Source organism: Jaculus jaculus, chromosome 3 (assembly GCF_020740685.1).
Source record: "Jaculus jaculus isolate mJacJac1 chromosome 3, mJacJac1.mat.Y.cur, whole genome shotgun sequence".
NCBI classification, from domain to species: Eukaryota; Metazoa; Chordata; class Mammalia; order Rodentia; family Dipodidae; genus Jaculus; species Jaculus jaculus.
The window spans coordinates 101,996,011-102,015,393 of NC_059104.1; the positions used below are offsets into that span (position 1 = coordinate 101,996,011).

General features: G+C 43.3%; 1 protein-coding gene across 1 annotated transcript in view; it reads right to left on the reverse strand.

Annotated features, from left to right (window-relative positions):
• Positions 1–19,383, reverse strand: part of Htr3b (5-hydroxytryptamine receptor 3B) — a 47,173-nt gene that overhangs the window by 20,971 nt on the left and 6,819 nt on the right. Inside the window, exons 3-4 of the mRNA XM_004666460.3 lie at positions 1,773–1,817; positions 1,089–1,198 (exon numbers count right to left, since the gene is read on the reverse strand). Of these exons, the coding sequence (XP_004666517.2) occupies positions 1,089–1,198; positions 1,773–1,817 (155 nt within the window). The remainder of the gene's footprint in view (positions 1–1,088; positions 1,199–1,772; positions 1,818–19,383) is intronic.

A 19,383-nucleotide genomic window follows, 5' to 3' on the forward strand; every position in this document is an offset into this window, starting at 1 on the left:
GCTAACCTAGCACTGCAGAAATCATATCCCCATGAGATCATTCACCCTGGCAAAGATAAGTTCAGCAATGATCATCTCAATTGCTACTGCTACAACATGGTCAAAGCCAATAAGTTTGAGGCTGTAGAGATGGCTCAGCAGTTAAGGTATCTGCCTTCAGAGCCTATGGACCCATATTTGATTCTCCAGTACCCACATAAAGCCATATGTACAGAGTTGTGCATGTATCTGGAGTCCATTTGCAGTGGCTAGAAGCCCTAGTGTGCCCATTTTCTCTGTTTCTCTTCTCTCCTCGCAGACTAATTAATTAATTAAAAATATATTTTAAAAACAATAACATCAAGCACTGGTAATCAGATCTGTATCTCAAATGATGTCAACCCATGTTACTGCCAACCCAAATATTCCTAATAATATGTTCCCCTCCAACCTGAAGAAACAAAAATATAGCAACTGAAAGTGAACAGCATGTGGTTGTTTGAATCAGATGTCTCCCATAAACTTATGTATTCTGAATGCTTGGTTTCCCCAGATGGCGGCAGTTTGGGAGGGAGAGCCTTGTTGGAGGAGGTGTGTTGTTGCGGGAGGGCTTAGGGTGTTATAGCCAGCTCCCCTTTGCTAGAATTTGGCTCACTCCCCTGTAGCTGTTGTCCATCTAATGTTGGAAAGGAGGTACTCTTCCAGCCTCCACTCCTGTCATGCTGTACCCTGACATCATGAAGCTTCCCCAGGAGACTGTAAATAAAACCTTTCTTGCCCCCATCAGCTGCTTTTGGTTGAGTGCTTTGTCCCAGTGAAGAGAAGGTAACTAGGAGCAGGAGAGATGGCTTAGTGGTTAAGGTGCTTGCCCGCAAAGCCAAGGGACCCAGGTTTTATTCCCCAGGACCCACTTAAGCCAGATGCACAAGGTGGCTCATGCATCTGGAATTTGTTTGCAGTGGCTGCAGGCCTGGCATGCCCATTCTGTCTTTCTCTCTCTCTCAAATAAAAACAAAAATAAAAAATAAAAAGAAGGTAACTCCAGCACAATTATCTTGAGTTATCTAAGCAGTCCAAATACACTGTAGAAATGCACCCAGCAAACTTACAACTCATTAATGATGATATCAGGGGCCCAGATGGCACTGAGAGGGAGCGAGATCTCTCTAATTTCATCAAACATGCTGGAATTCCAAGACAAAAACTCATCATTCCACACCTGTCAGAAACAGCCAAAAGAGAAACATCAAAATGGGAAAAGTTCAATTGCATAAACACAACCAAGAAAAGATTTGGAATCCTGATCGAGTTTACCAGCATTTGGAGGGGTGTTCTCTATAATAGGTGAATAGATTTCCTGTGCAATTCCTTAAGGTGATAGCCCCAGCCAAAAACCAAATCTTGGAAGGAGAGGTTGCTTAGTGGTTAAGGCACTTGCCTGCAAAGCCAAAAGATCCAGGTTTGGTTCCCCAGCACCCATGTAAAACCAGATGCACAAGGTGGCTCATGTGTCTGGGGTTTGTTTGCAGTGGCTCGAGGCCCTGGCACACCCATATTCATTCTCTCTCTCTCTCCTTCCCTTCCTCCCTCTGTCCCTTCATCCCTCAAATAAATAAATAAAATATTGAAAAGCAAAACCATGGTCATGCACTTGTATGAGTTCTAATACATTGAGTGTGCTGCAGATCTAAGGATTCCACACAAAGGCAGCCTCCCCTCCTTAGCACAGTTAGGTTTTGCAGCAGATCCAGATCAGGAAGGCAGCATGTAGAGAAGGAAATATGATCACTTACCTCATGGTACCACACGCTTGTCTTTAATTTTTGATTCTGTACATCCTGCAAAGCAACAAGAACACCATACAGTCTCAGAACACTGACTCATCAGGGGCAAATTCAACAGCTTGACAATGTAGAGTAAAAAAAATCAAACCCAACCAAAGGATGGTGATTGTGAAAATATCACCTAGACTCTTCAATACCTGAGTATTCTCAGTGCCTACTTATTATGCGCACCTGTGGCTTTGAACGTTACCATATCACCCATGACAAAATAGCACTTTAACTGCACTTAACATCTTTAATGATTTGCTAATCTCCTTTCCACTAGAATTAGTTATCCTGCCATTACTCAAACTAACCAAATGATATGTAGGCTTAGCCAATACTGTGCTGAAAAGATGAGACCAAGCTTTTATTTGTAATCAAGATATTATTCAGAACCTATCAATGAGTGTCACGTGCACCAGTACCGGCAATCATTTCTGTTACGTTAACTCGGGTTTAAATTTCTTTGCTTATGTGTGATTTCCCACATCTGGAATAACTCTATTACTTTTTAAAAATTCACTCCCAAACAGCAACAACGACAAAAATTTATTAACCAATGTTTTTTTAATATCTTACTCAGAAAAGAACATTCTGAAACTGATGTTCTTACAGATTAAAAGAAAATGATTATATCACATCATGTGCAAACATTAATTCAAAATGGATCTTAAGCCTGAATGTAAAATTTAGAAGAAAATATAAAAGTCAGTCTTCATGACCTTCAATTAGGCAATGTTTTCTTAGCTGTGACAACAAAGAAAAGAAAGACAAAGAAATTGATTGCTACCCACATGGAGCTGTTGATCGGATAAACCTACGAGGTCCCCCAAACAAGACAGGTTTCTGTCAAAGCTCTTGATTACCTACCTGAGGTAAAAGGCAAGACTCTGTTGCTAGGACACCAAACGCTGCTGACACAGCACAGAACACTGACCTACTGGAGTCCGGAAGAGGAATAGTCCCTAGAACCTATTTAGTGCTGAAAAGTACTGTGTGAACTACTGGGGGAAAATATCCACCAACAGCATGAGCAAGCAGGGGTCAAAGATACTCAAAAGCAACCAGCCTGACAAGAAGTCCACACCAGCGCACTGGTGCACACAGCCTTGGTGGGTGACCAATGCCTTTCTGATTGGCTAAGACATCTGCTCAGTGAAAAGGAATCCATAGCTGGAACTGGAAACCAGGTCAGAACCCTATGGAGACCAAGACATGCTCCCACTAGTCTTTGGCCAAGAGAGGGGCTACATGCATCAAAATCTCCCTAAGTTAACAATGCTTATCCCATTTAATCTATGCTGACTTCACTCTCCATCAGAGAATCTGTTTTTTCTCTTTCAGAAGGTAGTGAGACCCAGGGAAATAAACCACCCCTCACACTTTAGCCAAGACCCAGGTGAAACCAGAGGAATTGGTGAGCCTGACAATCAGCACCAGGGTGAAGGAGGCAGATGCTGAGGATATTCAACACATGCCAAGCAGAAATCCATAGGCTCTTCAGAGCTCACCACTGAAGGAGACTTAAAATACACCCACCAAGACTCAGGGAATTTTGCAGAAGAGGGGGAGGAAAGACTGGAAGAGCCACAAGTTAGGACAGCATACCCAGAGGCGTTATCCTCCTACCCAGTGACTGACAACTGACAACTGCTCTCACAACATATAGCCCACAGCCCCATAGGGAATACCAGCAACCCCACTAAGGAGGTCGCCCCAGTGGAATGGAGGCACGGAGGAGGGAAATAATGGTACCAACACATGATGTATCCATATAAAGTATATTCATAATAAAAAAGTGGAGTTTGACCAAAATTAAAAATACCCATGCTTCAAAGAATGATACCAGGGGACTTCCGGTTAAGATGGCGGCGTAGGTACCACGCCAAAGCAGCCTAGGGAGGAAAAAGACCAAAAAAACTCAGCAAAATACACACTTTTACTAAAAAGTGAGGTGTATAGGAAATTGAAGTGGCAGCAGAGAAGTAGAAGAGTTATAGAGCATCCAGAGCCTGCACAGGCGGGAAAAGCGGCTCCGGCAGTTCGGCCAACCGCCGCAGCCGCGGTGCAGCAGAAAACCGCCAGACTCGGCTCGAGCTGCAGGAAAAGCCAGGTGCGGGATTTTCCCCTCACACTGCGCTCTCCGCAACTTGGGAAACGTGAGGGGAGAGCGGCAGCGAGCAGCGGAGGAGAAGACCGCGAGGTAGAAGAACACGTGGAACAGTGAGACAACCAGAGCAGCCGCGGCTCCCTCCCCTCCCCCACCGCCTGAGCCCAGCTCCAGCGAACACAGCAGCGGCCCGGGACCCGGCCACGCCAACTTGGGCTGACAACGGGACCCAAACAGGAGCAGAGTTCGGCAGCAACTTCAGGGCTCCAGCACCGGTAACAGCAGCTCCAGCAGCAGCAGACCCAGGAGTGGCAGCAGCAGCAGACTCGGCAGCAGCAGCTTCAGGGGGAGCAGCGGCAGTGGACACAGCAGCAGCAGCTTCAGCAGCAGTGGTAGCTACAGCAGTGGCAGCTACAGCAGCAGCAGAGGCAGCAGCAGCGGCTCAGTTTGCCCCGTAGGAAAAGCAAGTGCCCAGCTCCAGAAATCAGAACAGCAGCCTGACGACCCAGGCAGCAACTTGACTGAGACCAAAATCACCCAAGGTAACTGGGATTGCACCAGGGAAGGGTCTCACTTGGTCACAAGCTGACTTGGATCCCTCAACAGACCAGAAATCTAAACCTCTTTGTTGATAGAGGATCTGGTCATTATAATAACTACTCTTGCATACATACTCGGGGCTGTTTTTGATTGAATGTGTACAGTGTTTAGTTAAATTTTAGAATCTACCTGTATTTTATTCCACTCAGCCTGCTTGAATACTCCTATAGCAGGGAAACTCAACCCCTAAGAACATCTTTGTAGATACTCTGAGAGTCTTAAGAGCCACACCTAACACCTTAAGGTCCTACCCTGAAAATATATTACATCAAATCAATTGATACAGCTAAGAATACACAGCCAGCTAGAAAATCCAAGCATTAACTTAATCCAAGATGCAAAAATATATACATTATAACACAAGAAACACTAAAAAGCAAGACGATATAAATCCACCTAAAAGTATTAATGCATCAGAAATGTCCTCCAGTGAGAAAGAGTTAGAGGAAATGCCTGAGAAAGAGTTCAAAAGAATAATTATAAATATGTTCAAAGAGGTCAAAGAACACATGAAAACAATCAAAGAAGAAATCAAAGAGGAAATCAAAGGAATCAAAGAAGAGGCAGGACACCAATTTAATGACATAAAGAAGGCAATACAAGACATAAATAGGGAAATAGAAATAATAAAGAAAAACCAGTCAGAATTACTAGCAATGAAGAACACAGTTAATGAAATAAAAAACTCTGTAGAAAATCTCACCAGTAGGATGGATGAGGGAGAGGACAGAATATCTAAGCTAGAAGACCAGGTGGCAGACCTAATGCAGTCCAACAAAGAGAAAGACAAACTTATAGAAAAGTATGAGTGGGAATTTCAAGATATTCGGGACACTATGAAAAGATCCAATATAAGAATTCAGGGCATAGTAGAAGGAGAAGAACTCCACTCCAGAGGCATAGTAGGCATCTTCAACAAAATCATAGAGGAAAATTTCCCCCAAATTGGGAAAGAGGTGCCAATACAGATACAGGAAGCCTTTAGAACCCCAGCCAGACAAAACCCAGAAAGAACCTCTCCTCGCCATATTATAATCAAACTTCCAAACACACACACCAAAGAAAAAATATTGAAAGCAGTTAGAGAGAAAAGTCAAGTTACCTACAAAAGCAAGCCCATCAGGATTCCAGCAGATTATTCAACACAAACTTTTAAAGCCAGAAGGGCTTGGAGTGATATATTCCAAGTTCTGAAAGATAACAACTGTCAACCAAAGAATGATACCAGGGGATGGAAACATAGCTCAGTGGTTAAGACACTTGCCTGAAAAGCCTAAGTATCCAGGTTTGAATCCCAAGCACCCATGTAAAGCCAGATGCACAAAGTGGCGCATATGCCTGGAGTTTCTGGAGTTTGCTTGCAATGGTTAGAGACCCAGCCCCTCCCTCCCTCTCTCTCTCTCTCTCTCTCTCTCTCTCTCCCTACCTACCTACCTACCTACCTACCTACCTACCTATCTCTGTCTGCCTCTTTCTCTGTCTCTCAAATAAATAAAAATAAAATTTTAAAACAGAATGATACCAGGGGACTGTGGATATACTTTATTTGGTAGAATGCTCACCTGGCATGCACAAAGCCTTAGGTTTGATCCCCAGCACTGCATACACTGGGTCTGGTGGTACATACCGGTAATCCCAGCACTCAAGAGGTAGAGCAGGAGGCTCAGAAGCTCAGGGTGATCCTCAACTACATAATGAGTTCAAGACCAGCCTGGCTTACATGAGAACCTCTCAAAAAGAAAAAGAGAGATAAAAGACTGAGGGAGAGAAGGGAAGAGAAGAAAGGAATGACACTTGCAGATGGAATGCCAACTCATGGAGTGGAAAAGGTGTTTCTAAATCATATCTGATAGGAAGAGTTCATGTCTAGCATACGTCAAGAATTCCTACAGCTCAGGAGCGAGGAGACGGCTCCGTGCGTTGGAGAACTTGCTGCACAAGTATGAGGACGGGGGCTCGGTGCCCAGCGCCCACGTGAAGTATGAGGGCGGGGGCTCGGTGCCCAGCGCCCACGTGAAGTATGAGGACGGGAGCTTAGTGCCCAGCGCCCACATTAAGCACATACAGCTGCACACACCTATGTCCCCAGCACTTGCGGGGACAGACAGGAAGATCACTGGGGCTCACGGGTCACCCAGTCTGACTGGAAAAAGGGTGAGGGAGCTCCATGCTCACTGAGTGACCTGGTCTCAATAGAACCGTAAACTGGACACCCAATGTCCTCCTCTGGTCTCTGCATGCAGGTACACACACATGTGCGCACACATACACACATACATATGTACACACAACATGCACATCTGCACACACATGCACATATACAAACAGAACTCCTACAACTTATCAACAAAAGCTTCAAATCAGCCAGGCATGGTGATGCATACATTTAATCCCAGCACTAGGGAGGCAAAGGTAGGATAATTGTCATTAATTCAAGGCCAGCCTGGGACTACAGAGTGAATTCCAGGCAGCCTGGACTAGAGTGAGACCCTACCTTGAAAAAGCCAAAATTACATATATTTATTACACATACATACATACACAGCATACATAGCTGACCTAGTTTGGGAAAAAGCTAGCTTAAAGGTACATTTCCTCAAGAAACCCACCTTGCCAGGCCCAGTGGTGCACAACTTTAATCCCAGCACTCTGGAGGCAAAGGTAGGAGGATCACAGTGAGTTTGAAGCCACCCTGAGACTACACAGTGAATTCCAGGTCAGCCTGGGCTGGAACGAGGCCTTATCTTGAACCACACCCTCCCTGCAAAAAAAGAAAAAAAAAAGAAAGAGAGAGAGAAAGAAAGAAAGAGGAAAAAAATAAGAAATTTACCTTAACAGTGAAAACATACAGACTGAAAATGAGGAGATGAAAAAAGATGTGGCATATAATATAATAGAAACCAAAATGGGCAACAATAGCTATATTAGATGTATTTGTTTTTTTAAAAAAACTCATTTTAATTTATTCATTTGAAAAAGAGAGACAGAACATGGGTGTTTCAGGGCCTCTTAGCATTTCAAACAATCTTTATATGCATATACCCATCACTTTGTGCATCTAGCTTTACATGGGTACTAGGAATCAAACCCAGGCTAGTAGACTTTGCAAAAAAAAAAAAAAAAAAAAGTGCCTTTTAACACTGAGCCATCGCCTCAGTCCTGTTTTAATTTTTGTATTTGTCTTTGTTGTTTGTTTTTGGAGACAGGATTATCATGTAGTCCAGGCTAGCTCCAAACTCACTATGCAGCAGCAAATGACCTTGAACGCCTGATCCTTCTGCCTCCACTTCCAAGTGCTGGGATTAGAGGCATGCACCACCAGGCCTGGCTGATTTTTGTTTTGTTTTGCTTGAGACAGAGTCTCAGTATGTATGTAGCACAGTCTTCTTCCACTCGTTCCCCTGAGTGCTGGACTTACTGCTGTGTACTGCACACCCAGAAAATAGCTATGTTTCTATTAGATAAAATAAACTGTAAGTACTGGGCTTGATGTCACATGACTATCATGCCAGCGCTCTGGAGGCAAAGGCAAGAGGATTGCCATGAGTTGAAGGCCAGCCTTGTGTACAGTCAAGTCCCAGGGTAGCCAGAGATATATAGTGACACCCTGTCTTAAAAAAAAAAAAAATAACAAATGGCTGGAGAGATGGCTTAGTGCTTAAGCACTTGCTTGTGAAGCCTAAGGACCCTGGCTCAAGGCTCGATTCCCCATGACCCACATTAGCCAGATGCACAAGGGGGCGCACATGTCTGGAGTTCATTTGCAGTGGCTGGAGTCCCTGGCATACCCATTCTCTCTCTCCTTTTCTCTCGCTCATTCTCTCTCTTGATCTCAAATAAATAAATAAATATATACAATTTTTTTAATAAATAACAAAATAAATACAGAAAGATGGGCAGATATACATCAACACAATAAGAGCTACATATATGATAAACCCGTAGCTGTGTCCCACTGAGTGGAGACAAATGAAGTCATTTCATTGACAATCAGGACTAAGACAAGGAGATTCATGTTACCTCTGCTTAGTCAGTACAGTGCTGAGACTCTCAGCCAGAGTATAAGGACAAGAAAAAGAACTAAGACATCCAGCCAAGCATGGTGGCACACACCTTTAATCTCAGCACTTGGGAGGCAGAGGTAGGAGGATTGCAGTGAGTTCAAGGCCACCCTGAGACTACATGGTGAATTCCAGGTCAGCCTGGGCTACAGCAGGACTCTACCTCAAAAAGAGAGAGAGAGAGAGAGCTGACCGAGTATGGTGATGCACACCTTTAATCCCAGCACTTGGGAGGCAGAGGTAGGAGGATCACTGTAAATTCAAGGCCAGCCTGATACTACATTGTGAGTTCCAGGTCAGCTTGGGCTAGAGTGAGACCCCCACCTCAAAGAACAACAACAACAACAAAAAAAAAAAAAACAGAAATTGAGCTGGGTACTGGGGAGACTGAGGCAGGAAGGTTGCCATTAGAGGCCAGCCTGAACTACACAGAGTTCTAGGTCAACCTGGGCTAGAGTGACACCCTGCTTTAGAAGAAATACACAACTGCTGGGCATGGTGGCACATACCTTTAATCCCAGCACTTGAAAGTTTGGGGGTATGGTTCAGCTGGCACAGTACTTGTCTGATATGCTCAAGGCCCTGGGTTCAACCCCCAGTACCAAACAAAGGATCCTTAATTTATAGTCCTGGGGACTATAGCTAGATGGTAGTGCACCTGTCTGCCATGTATGAGGCCCTAGGTTCAGTCCCCAACACTGAGAGGTAAAAATCCCACCAGCATTTGAAAGAGGAAGCAGGAAAATCAGGAATTCAAGGCCATGTGTGGCTTCATTACAAGCTCCAGGGTAGTCTGGGCCACATGAGGCACTATATCAAAACACTAAAATAATTAAATAATACACTAATTTAAAAGTACATGTGCTAAGGATACCTGCTTAAATTCAATTTCCAGTACAACAAAATATTTATTAATAATATAGATTAGTAAATTATTAAAATAAAAAAGAATAAATGTAACCAAGGACATGAATGAAACTTATGAAGAAATGAGGAAAGAAACACACCTGCAATTCCAGCATTCTGGAGGCAGAAGCAGGAGGATTGCTATGAATTTGAGGCCAGTCCAGTCTACATAATGAGTTCCAAGCCAGCCAAAGATACACAGCGAGACCTGTCTCATAAAACCAAAACCAAGGCTGGAGAGATGGCTTAGCAGTTAAGACATTTGCCTGCGAAACCCAAGGACCTAGGTTCAATTCCTCATTACCCACGAAAGCCAGATGCACAAGGCAGCACATGCATCTAGAGTTCATTTGCAGTGGCTGGAGGCCCTGGCACGCCCATTCTCTTTATATGTGTGCCTCTCTCTCTCTCTCTCTCTCTCTCTCTCTCTCAAATAAATAAATAAATAAAACCAAACACAAGACAAAACAGCAGCAGAAACAAAAGTGGTACCTCAAAAAGCTAAACATAGAGTTGCCACAAAGCCCAGAACTGCTGCTGCTCAGTGTGTAAGCAAGGGACCTGAAAGTCCATGCCCGCGCCACGGATGTTCACCAGTGCAGAAGTCAAGATCGTGAAAGTAAAAGCAGCCCCAGCACAGTAACTGATGCCCGGATGAACAAGGTGGAAGAGCCACACGAGAAGAGTGTATTCACCAACAAAACATCTTGAGATGCTGGTATGTACTACAACCGTGCATGAACCTTGCAGACATCACACTAGGTGAAAGCAGTCAGTCCTAAGAGGTCACTTACTGTATGACAACGCTTACACTCAGTGTGTAGAAAGGTAAATCTATCCACCCAGACTGTGGGTTAGTGTTTGCCTAAGGGCAGGCAAGGGAAGATACAGAGATTACTGAGCCTGGAGTTTCTCTCTGAGCTGACGACAATGCTCTGGAATTATTTAGTGGTGATGGCTATAAAGCTCTGTGACTACACAAAAATCCAGTTGGGTGTACAGTTGGTGAAATTTATAATTCAAATAAATGTCAATAAAGTTGATTTATTTGGGGATTTTTTTTAAGGTAGGATCTTGCTTTAGCCCAGGCTGGCCTGGAATTCACTATGTAGTCTCAGGGTGCCCTCGAACTCGCAGCCTCCTTTCACCTCTGCCTCCTGAGTGCTGGGATTATAGGCGTGCACTGCCATGCCTGGCTGAAGCTGATATTTTTTTAAAGAATATATTAATAAAAGGAAAGCCACTGTGTGTGTGCCCGTGTGTGCTGTATGTATAGGGGAGTGTGTGTGGAGGTCAGAGGACAACTCGTGATGTTGGTCCTCACCTTCCACTTTGTTCTGTTATTTGCCACTGTGAAGGCCAGAGTAGCCGGCCTGTGAGCTTCAGGATTTTCACTCTGCTTCCCAGTGCTGTAGGCACACTGAGATTACAGACATAGGCACCACTTGTGTCTGGATGTACAGGGGTTCTAGGTACCAAACTCAGGTCATGAGACTTGTTCAGTAAACACTTGTAACCACTGAGTCGTCTGCTCAGGCAAGGAAAACAACTTTAAAGATATTTCCAGGGAATTTAAAAGACAACTGATAAAACCTACTCAAGAGTTCTCCTTGATCTCATATTTTTTTCATTTCTTTCTGTGCATATTCTGTTACTTAAAATTGCATCCTTAGAAGAGAATAAATTGATGGAAAATCCAAAAGGAAGAAATATGAAATAAAATGTGAAACACTTTCCCCTATTGATTCAGATGCTTTAAGAGTAATTTAGCTAACTTTTATATTGCTATAATGTTTAGTACAATACCTAATTTCAGCCAATAACATCATTTAGAGACTATTCAGACTAAAAGCAAGGGAGACAGTGATTCTGCACAGTACACAGACACAATGATTCTGCACAGTACACAGACAGACACAGTGATTCTGCACAGTACACAGTACACAGAAAGACACAGTGATTCTGCACAGTATACAGACACAGTGATTCTGCACAGTACACAGTACACAGAAAGACACAGTGATTCTGCACAGTATACAGACACAGTGATTCTGCACAGTACACAGATAGACACAGTGACTCTGAACAGTACACATACAGACACAGTGATTCTGCACAGTACACAGTACACAGAAAGACACAGTGATTCTGCACAGTATACAGACACAGTGATTCTGCACAGTACACAGATAGACACAGTGACTCTGAACAGTACACAGACAGACACAGTGATTCTGCACAGTACACAGACAGACACAGTGATTCTTCACAGTATACAGAGACAGTGATTCTGCATAGAACACAGACACAGTGATTCTGCACAGTACACAGACACAGTGATTCTGCACAATACACAGACAGACCCAGGGATTCTGCACAGTACACAGACACAGTGATTCTGCACAGTACACAGACACAGTGATTCTGCACAGTACACAGAGACACAGTGATTCTGCATAGTACACAGACAGACACAGTGATTCTGCTCAGAAAGGCAGCAGTTTAAGAGACACAATCAGCTTGAGATTAAACTTCCTCCTTTTTGCTATCCAGAAAGCAAATTGTTGTTTAATATGCATTTCCAGGTACCTTGGGACAGAAGAGGAAACGATGAGCAGACAGGAAGTAATCCTGCTTCCACGACTCCACAGAGGCTGCTTTGAACACACTTGTTCTACACATTTTTATGAACTTTAAATAGATACTTGGCAAAGGCATGTTTTAAAGTGGTATACCATCTGAAAGAGTGAACTCACAAATATTTCTTTAAGGAACAGCTTGTGGGAGGGCCAGAGGGGACTTCCAGGCAAGGCTGGCTCAGCAGGTGTCTTGGCAATTAAAAAAAAAGTCCTCTATTGCGAGCTCAAGATGAGGGGAAATCATTTCTTTGCAAAATTCACCAGCTGAGTGATCATGAAGTATGTCATATCCAACCCACTAAAGAAGACTTGATTTTAGGCTTAGTTACAATCAATGAGAATTCCCCACAAATAGGAAAAACATAAGTCCAAAAAGCAGTTCAGTTTAGATTATTGGGAAGTATATCCATTAACTGCTTTTATAAGCAATGTCATCTAATAGTAATTAGCAATAGTAGGTCTAAGAGTAATTGTTCTTACCCACTTCTTTATTACTGAATTACTGTCCCAGCAAGCTATACACAGTTCCCACTAATTCCTTCAGGTAGCTGGGAAGAGACTGTCCATGTTTCACTTTCATTTGTACCATCATCTGTTCTAGTTGGTTTACTGACTGCCACATTGCTGCCTTTATCATCTCTCTCTTCTTGCCTATTACTTTGTCCTATCACATGGAGAGTTGATGTTTAGACTTTTATTTCCCTGGCATCTATCTTCTGGAAGTGGAAGGACCATCATCCAGCCCTCAAGAACTCAATGTCAAAAAGCAGTTTGAGGCTAAAACTAAAAATCTTTTTTTGTCAAAGGAAACAAGTTTCTCAATACCAGCTGGTGAACATAATTGGTTCTCTAGTGGCATTATTCACAGCTTTCCCTCTCTGTATCTGTCTCTCTTTCTCTCTCTCTCTCTCTCTCTATTTTCTTTCAATACCTTCCATCTTGCTTGTTAAAAGCAAAGGATATTTCAGAGAATTGGAATTCATTAGTCTTCCTAACAGAGGGAGTCTATTTAGATCTAAATTGGTGGTTAGCAAATACACAGATAATTCCCCCACATTCTTATTTATGTTTCCCAGTTCCGGAGACTATGGAAACAGATGCCTCAGCGTCTGGCTGGGAGGCTCTAGTCAATGGACTGGAATACAAAGGTATCTGGGATTCAAAATTGACAGAACAAATTGAAACTCTTCACTGTTGAGTAGATTAACTCTATAATCAGATTCCCCTAAGGTACTCATAACACCCAGAAATTCTAAGACAAGACTATAATCTTTCATATAAATAAAACAGGAGGCAGAACATGATGATGGAAGTGAGGTGCAGCGATGAGGAGTGGGCTGCAAGCTCTTCCTTCCAAACACAAGTTGCCAGCAGTTCAGCTGCTGAGGCAATCGTCTGACCGGGGCGCTAGTCTCGTGGGGGGGCACCCTAGGCATGATCTGTGAGGGATGTTTAGCGGATCCTTCAGAACACTCCTGCTTGCTTAGCCTACCTACAAAGAAGAGAGAGGGTATAAAGCAACACCGGAATAATCAAGTCATTCAGAGATGATCTTGGAATTGGTGCTTATGGTTTTTTTTTTAATTTTTTATTTATTTATTTGAGAGCAACAGACACAGAGAGAAAGACAGATAGAGGGAGAGAGAATGGGTGCATCAGGGCTTCCAGCCTCTGCAAACGAACTCCAGACGCGTGCGCCCCCTTGTGCATCTGGCTAACGTGGGACCTGGGGAACCGAGCCTCGAACCGGGGTCCTTAGGCTTCACAGGCGAGCGCTTAACTGCTAAGCCATCTCTCCAGCCCAATGATTTTCAAACCATTCATTTCACAAATCCATCCAGTGTCTTGGCCACAAACTATACTGTAATGTATGTTGTGGGAAAGTAAGAAAGCCCTGATCTCAAGTAGCTTATAATAAATAATTAGGGAATAGAACTTGTTTCTATTGTTTTGTTTTGTTTTTGAGGCAGGGTCTCATGTCATCCAGGCTGGCCTCCAATTTGCTGTATACTTGAGGATGATCTTGAACTTCTGATCCTCCTGTCTCCACCTCCTAAGTACTGGGATTACAGGAGTACACTACCATACTTGGCAGAATTATGACATTTAATGAATAACTCTGTGCATTAAGAAACTCAGATTTGGAGTAGGGCATGGTGGTGTACACTTTAATCCCAGCACTCAGGAGACAGAGGTAAGAGGATTGCTATGAGACCAGCCTGAGACTACATAGTAAATTTCAGGTCAGCCTGGGATAAACTGAGACCCTCCCACAGGGAAAAATAAAAAGAAAGAAAAGGAAAGAAAGAAAGAAAGAAAAAATCTCAGATTTGAGCTGGGATATGGTCAGCAAGTAAAGGCACTTACTTGCAAAGCCTGCTGTCCTGGGTTCAATTCCCCAACCAGATGTACAAAGTGGTGCATACATCTGAAGTTCATTTATACTGGTTAGAGGTCCTGGTGCAGTGAACTCCCTCTCTCTCCCTCCCTCCGTCTCTCTCTCTCTGCTTACAAATATAAATAAATAAATAACTATTTTTTAAATCTCAGATTTTAAACCAGGGTTTCATAATGAGACTGTCTCCATAAATAGGGCTGCAGAGATGACTTGGCAATTAAAGTATTTGCTTGCAAAGCTAAAGGACCGAGGTTTGATTCCCCAGATCCACATAAGCCAGATGCACAAGGTGGCATACACATGTGGAGTTCATTTACAGTGGCTACAGTGCTCCTATTCTCTCTCTCTCACTGCCTTTCCCCCCTCTCTCTCAAATAAATTTTTAAAAATTAAAAAGATATATATATATTTGTATATATATATATATATATATATATATATATATATATATATATATATATATACACACACACATACATACATACATGGCATGATTGAAGCCAGCCTGAGCTACAAAGTGAAACCCTGTCTCAAAAAGATGAAAACATAAATAAATAATAGACAGCCAATAGGAGCCACATCCTGTGCAGCCCCGAGGCCTGGGAATAAGGAGCCCTGAGTAAGAGATAAAGACTACTTTTTCAAAAATGTATTCTGGGCAGGCATTGTGGTGCATGCCTTTAATCCCAGAACTCTTTACTTTCTTTCCTTTTCCTTTCATATGTTTTTGTTTGTTTGTCTTTTCCATTTGAAACATTGTTTTTCCCAGTAATTTTATTGAGAATTTTGATACATGAGCACACTATAATTTGGTCATAATCCGCTCCAATTACCCTTGTTAGTTCCCCACCACCACCGCCAACACACACACACACACACACACACACACACACACACACCTTTTTTTTTTTTTTTTTGGTTGTTTTTATTTTGAGGATCTCTGTAGCCCAAACTGGCTTTGAACTCTTGATTCTCCTACCTCACCCTCCAGAATTCTGGCATTAAAAGTGTGGGCTACCTGAAAAGATGGCTTAGCAGTTAAAGTACTTGCCTGCGAAGCCTAAGGACCCAGGTTCTATTCCCCAGTACCCACATTTGTAGTGGCTAGAGGTCCTGGCATGCCATTCTCTCTCTCTTTCCTTCTCCCCCTCTCCCTCTTTCTCTCTCAAATAAATAAATTAATTAATTAAAAGAATAAACCAGGTGTTATGGCACATGCCTTTAATCCCAGCACTTGGGAGGCAGAGGTAGAAGGATCATCACAAATTTGAGGCCAGCCTAAGACTACATAGTGAATTTCAGGCCAACTTGGGCTAGAGTGAGATCCTACCTTGAAACCCTCCCCCACCCAAAAATAAAAGTGGCCCAAAAGTAAATAGGGCTGCAGAGGTGGCTTAGCGGTTAAAGTGCTTGTCTGCAAAGCCAAAAGACCCAGGTTCAATTCCCCAGTACTCACAATATGTCAGAACCACAGGGTGGCACATGCCTCTGGAATTCATTTGCAATGGCCGGAAGCCCTGGCATGCCCATTCTCTCTCTCTCTCTCTAAAATAAAATTTTTACTGATTATTTTTTAAAGGAGGAACAACCATGTTCAGCTTTCACTTTTTATTTTATTTCTGCGGGGGCTAGGGGTAGGACTTGCCTGTGCACTGTGTGCTTATGGCAGTCAGAGAACAATGCCCGTGTGCTATGTGTTGGTCTTCTCCTTCCCACCTTCTTTTGGGACAGCATTTGCTCCTGGGAAGGTCTTGCCATTGTGTGTTGTGAGTACAGATGCATGCACCTCTTGTGTGTCTGGCTGCTGGGGATTGAACTCGGGCCATGAGGCTTGCAGAGCAAGTAACTACTGAGCAATCTCTCTAGCCCACTTGTTTATATTTTGAGACAAGGATTGGAACTGTACCTAAAGATCACCAATTCAGCTAGACTAGTGTAGCAGACAACTTCATGTTGCTGGGATGAACATCTAACTCAGACACAGATTGTGGGAGGAAGGGATTTATTTCAGGCTTGTGGATCCAGGGGAAGCTCTGTTAATGGGGGAAGAAGCTGGCTCCCATTCACAAATCCAAGTAGAAAGAGAGACCACCATCAGCCCACAAACACCAAAAGCAGCAAGCACACACAGGCAGCAAGCAGGACCCCAGCCCCACCCCTGCAGAACTCCAGCCTCTCTGTGCACCTTTGGTCTGGGCTTCAGGTCCACCCCCAGTGACACCTCCTCTAGCCAGGCAGCTGGAGACCCAAGTTAAAAGCTTAATAAAGCACCTGAGTCCCTAGGGGACATACATTCAAACCACTACAACTCACTAGCCAGCAAGTCCTGTGGATCCTCCTGTCTCCACCTCCAGCACTGAGATTACAGCTCTGTACCACTATGCTCACCTTTTACTTGGGTGCTGGGGATCTGAACTCAGATCTACACTCACCCAGTAAGTATGTCACTCACTGAGCCATAATGCCAGCCCTGGTGTTATACCTCAAGTTTTATAACACTGACTGAGCCAGGTGTGGTGGTGCACACCTTTAATCCTAGCACTTGGGAAGCTGTAGTAGGAGGATCACTGTGAGTTCAATGCCAGCTTGGGCTACATAGTGAGTTCTAGGTCAGCCTGAATAAGAGGGAAATCCTGTCTCAAAACAAAATAAAAGAAAATGTAGAATGAGCCAACATGTGCAATAGTGGCACGTCTGTCATGGTGGCAACCAACTGCCCTCTAATTTGACTGGAGTCCCGCTCTGTGGGAGGGAATACATTCCTGATACTGGAAACCAAAAACAGGGGTAGTCATGAGCCCTAGGGGTGTAACGTCTGCTGCTGTCTGGCTAAATGGATATACTATGCTCACCAAACTGCCCAGTAAGCACTTCTCTTAATGTTCATACCCTTATGTTAATGCTACTCTCACTTCTGGCAGAGAATCTTCTCTTTTCAGATGGCAGTGACCTTGGGATGACTCAGAGGCATCATGGTGCTGAGAAGAAGTGACATAAGAGTGCTCAGTAATGCAATATCTCTATCACACCTTCCAAGGCTCAGGATCCATTGCAGAAGAGGTGGTGGAAAGACTATGAGAGCCAAAGGAAAGGTAAGACTCCTTACAACATGCTCCTCCAGACACAAAATGGCCTGGATATTCATGGCCTCACAGTGCCTGACACTACCTACACAAGACCATCATAATAGAAGGAAAAGATGATGACATCAAAATAAAAGAGAGACTGGTTAAGAGGGGGAGGAGATTTGATGGAGAGTGGAGTTTCAAAGGGGAAAGTGGGGGGAGGGAGGCCATTACCATGGGATATTGTTTACAATCATGGAAGTTGTTAATAAAAATATAATAAATAAATTTTAAAAAAGAAAAGAAAATGTAGGGAGTGGGACTGCAGAGATGGCTTAGTGTTTCAGGCACTTGCCTGCAAAGCCAAGGGATCCAGGTTCAATTCCCCAGAACCCACGTAAGCCAGATGCACAAGGTGGTGCATTCACCTGGAGTGCATTTGCAGTGGCCGAAGGCCCTGGCACACTCATTATTTCTCTCTCTCTCTCTGCCTCTTTCTTTCACTATCTCTCTGAAATAAATAAATAATAATAAAAGAAAATGTGGGCTGAGGATGTAGCTCAGTTGTGTAGGATCTGCCTGGCATCTGCAAGGCCCTGTGCAAGGTTCCATCCCCAGCACATACCCAAAAAGTTTTAAGAAGTAAATTGAATAACAATTATTAAACTACTATGATAAAGCATAATCAAGTCTTGTTTATTCTGCTTGGTTTTTGTTTTATGAGGTAGATTCCCGCTCTAGCCCAGGCTGATGCTGAGGATAATGATCCTCCTTCTTCAGCCTCCAAGTGCTGGGATTATAGGTGAGAGCTACCATGCCCAGCTAGTAAAGTCTATTTTTATAGCACTTTTGAGATGAATCTAACAGCTATGGATATTCAAGTCTTTATAATTAGGAAAAAGGAGACAATGGAAGGAAAAAGAGGCAGTGATCATGAGTTACGGAGAACTGGCTGGCAGTGATCCTTGTGTGTCCTCATATCATTCCCATGACTCATCTTTCAGAAACAGTAGATGAGCCAGGTGCAGTAGCTAAAGTTTACAATCCCAGCTCTCAGAAGGCTGAGGTGGAGAGACCACCGTGAGTTTGAGACCAGCCTGGGATACAGGTAAGTTTCAGGTCAGCCTGGGCTAGAGGGAGACTACTTAAAAAAAAAACATCAGTAACTAAACCAGGTGTGACGGTGCACACCTTTAATCCCAGCACTCAAAAGGCAGAGATAGGAATATCATTGTGAGTTTGAGGTCACCCTGAGACTACATAGTAAATTCCAGATCAGCTTGGGCTAGAGCAAAATTCTACCTCAGAAAACCAAAACTAAATAAATAAATAAATAAATAGGCCAGGTGTGGTGGTGCATGCCTTTAATCCCAGCATTTGGGAGGTAGAGGTAGGAGGATCACTGTGAGTTCAAGGCCACCCTGAGACTACATAGTGAATTCCAGGTCAGCCTGGGCTAGAGTGAAACCTTACCTCAAAAAAAATAAATAAATAAATAAAATAAAATAAAATAAAATAAAATAAAAATAAATAAATAAGAACTTCTTACCATGCTTAGCAAATAGCTTGGATATAAAAGCCTTCTTATAAGTTTGTGATAACCATGGAGATTCTTTTCTACCCTCACTTTCAGATTCCAGGTTGTAAGTAGTGGATCTCACACTCTGCTCTCTTGACCTTCTGGAAATCCACCCCACGGTTTCAGCAATGCTAGGCAAGTGCTCAACTACAGAGCTGCAACCCCAGACCAGACCCCTCAACTCTGCCAGAGCATTAGTGGTTGTGGAGATGTGTATATG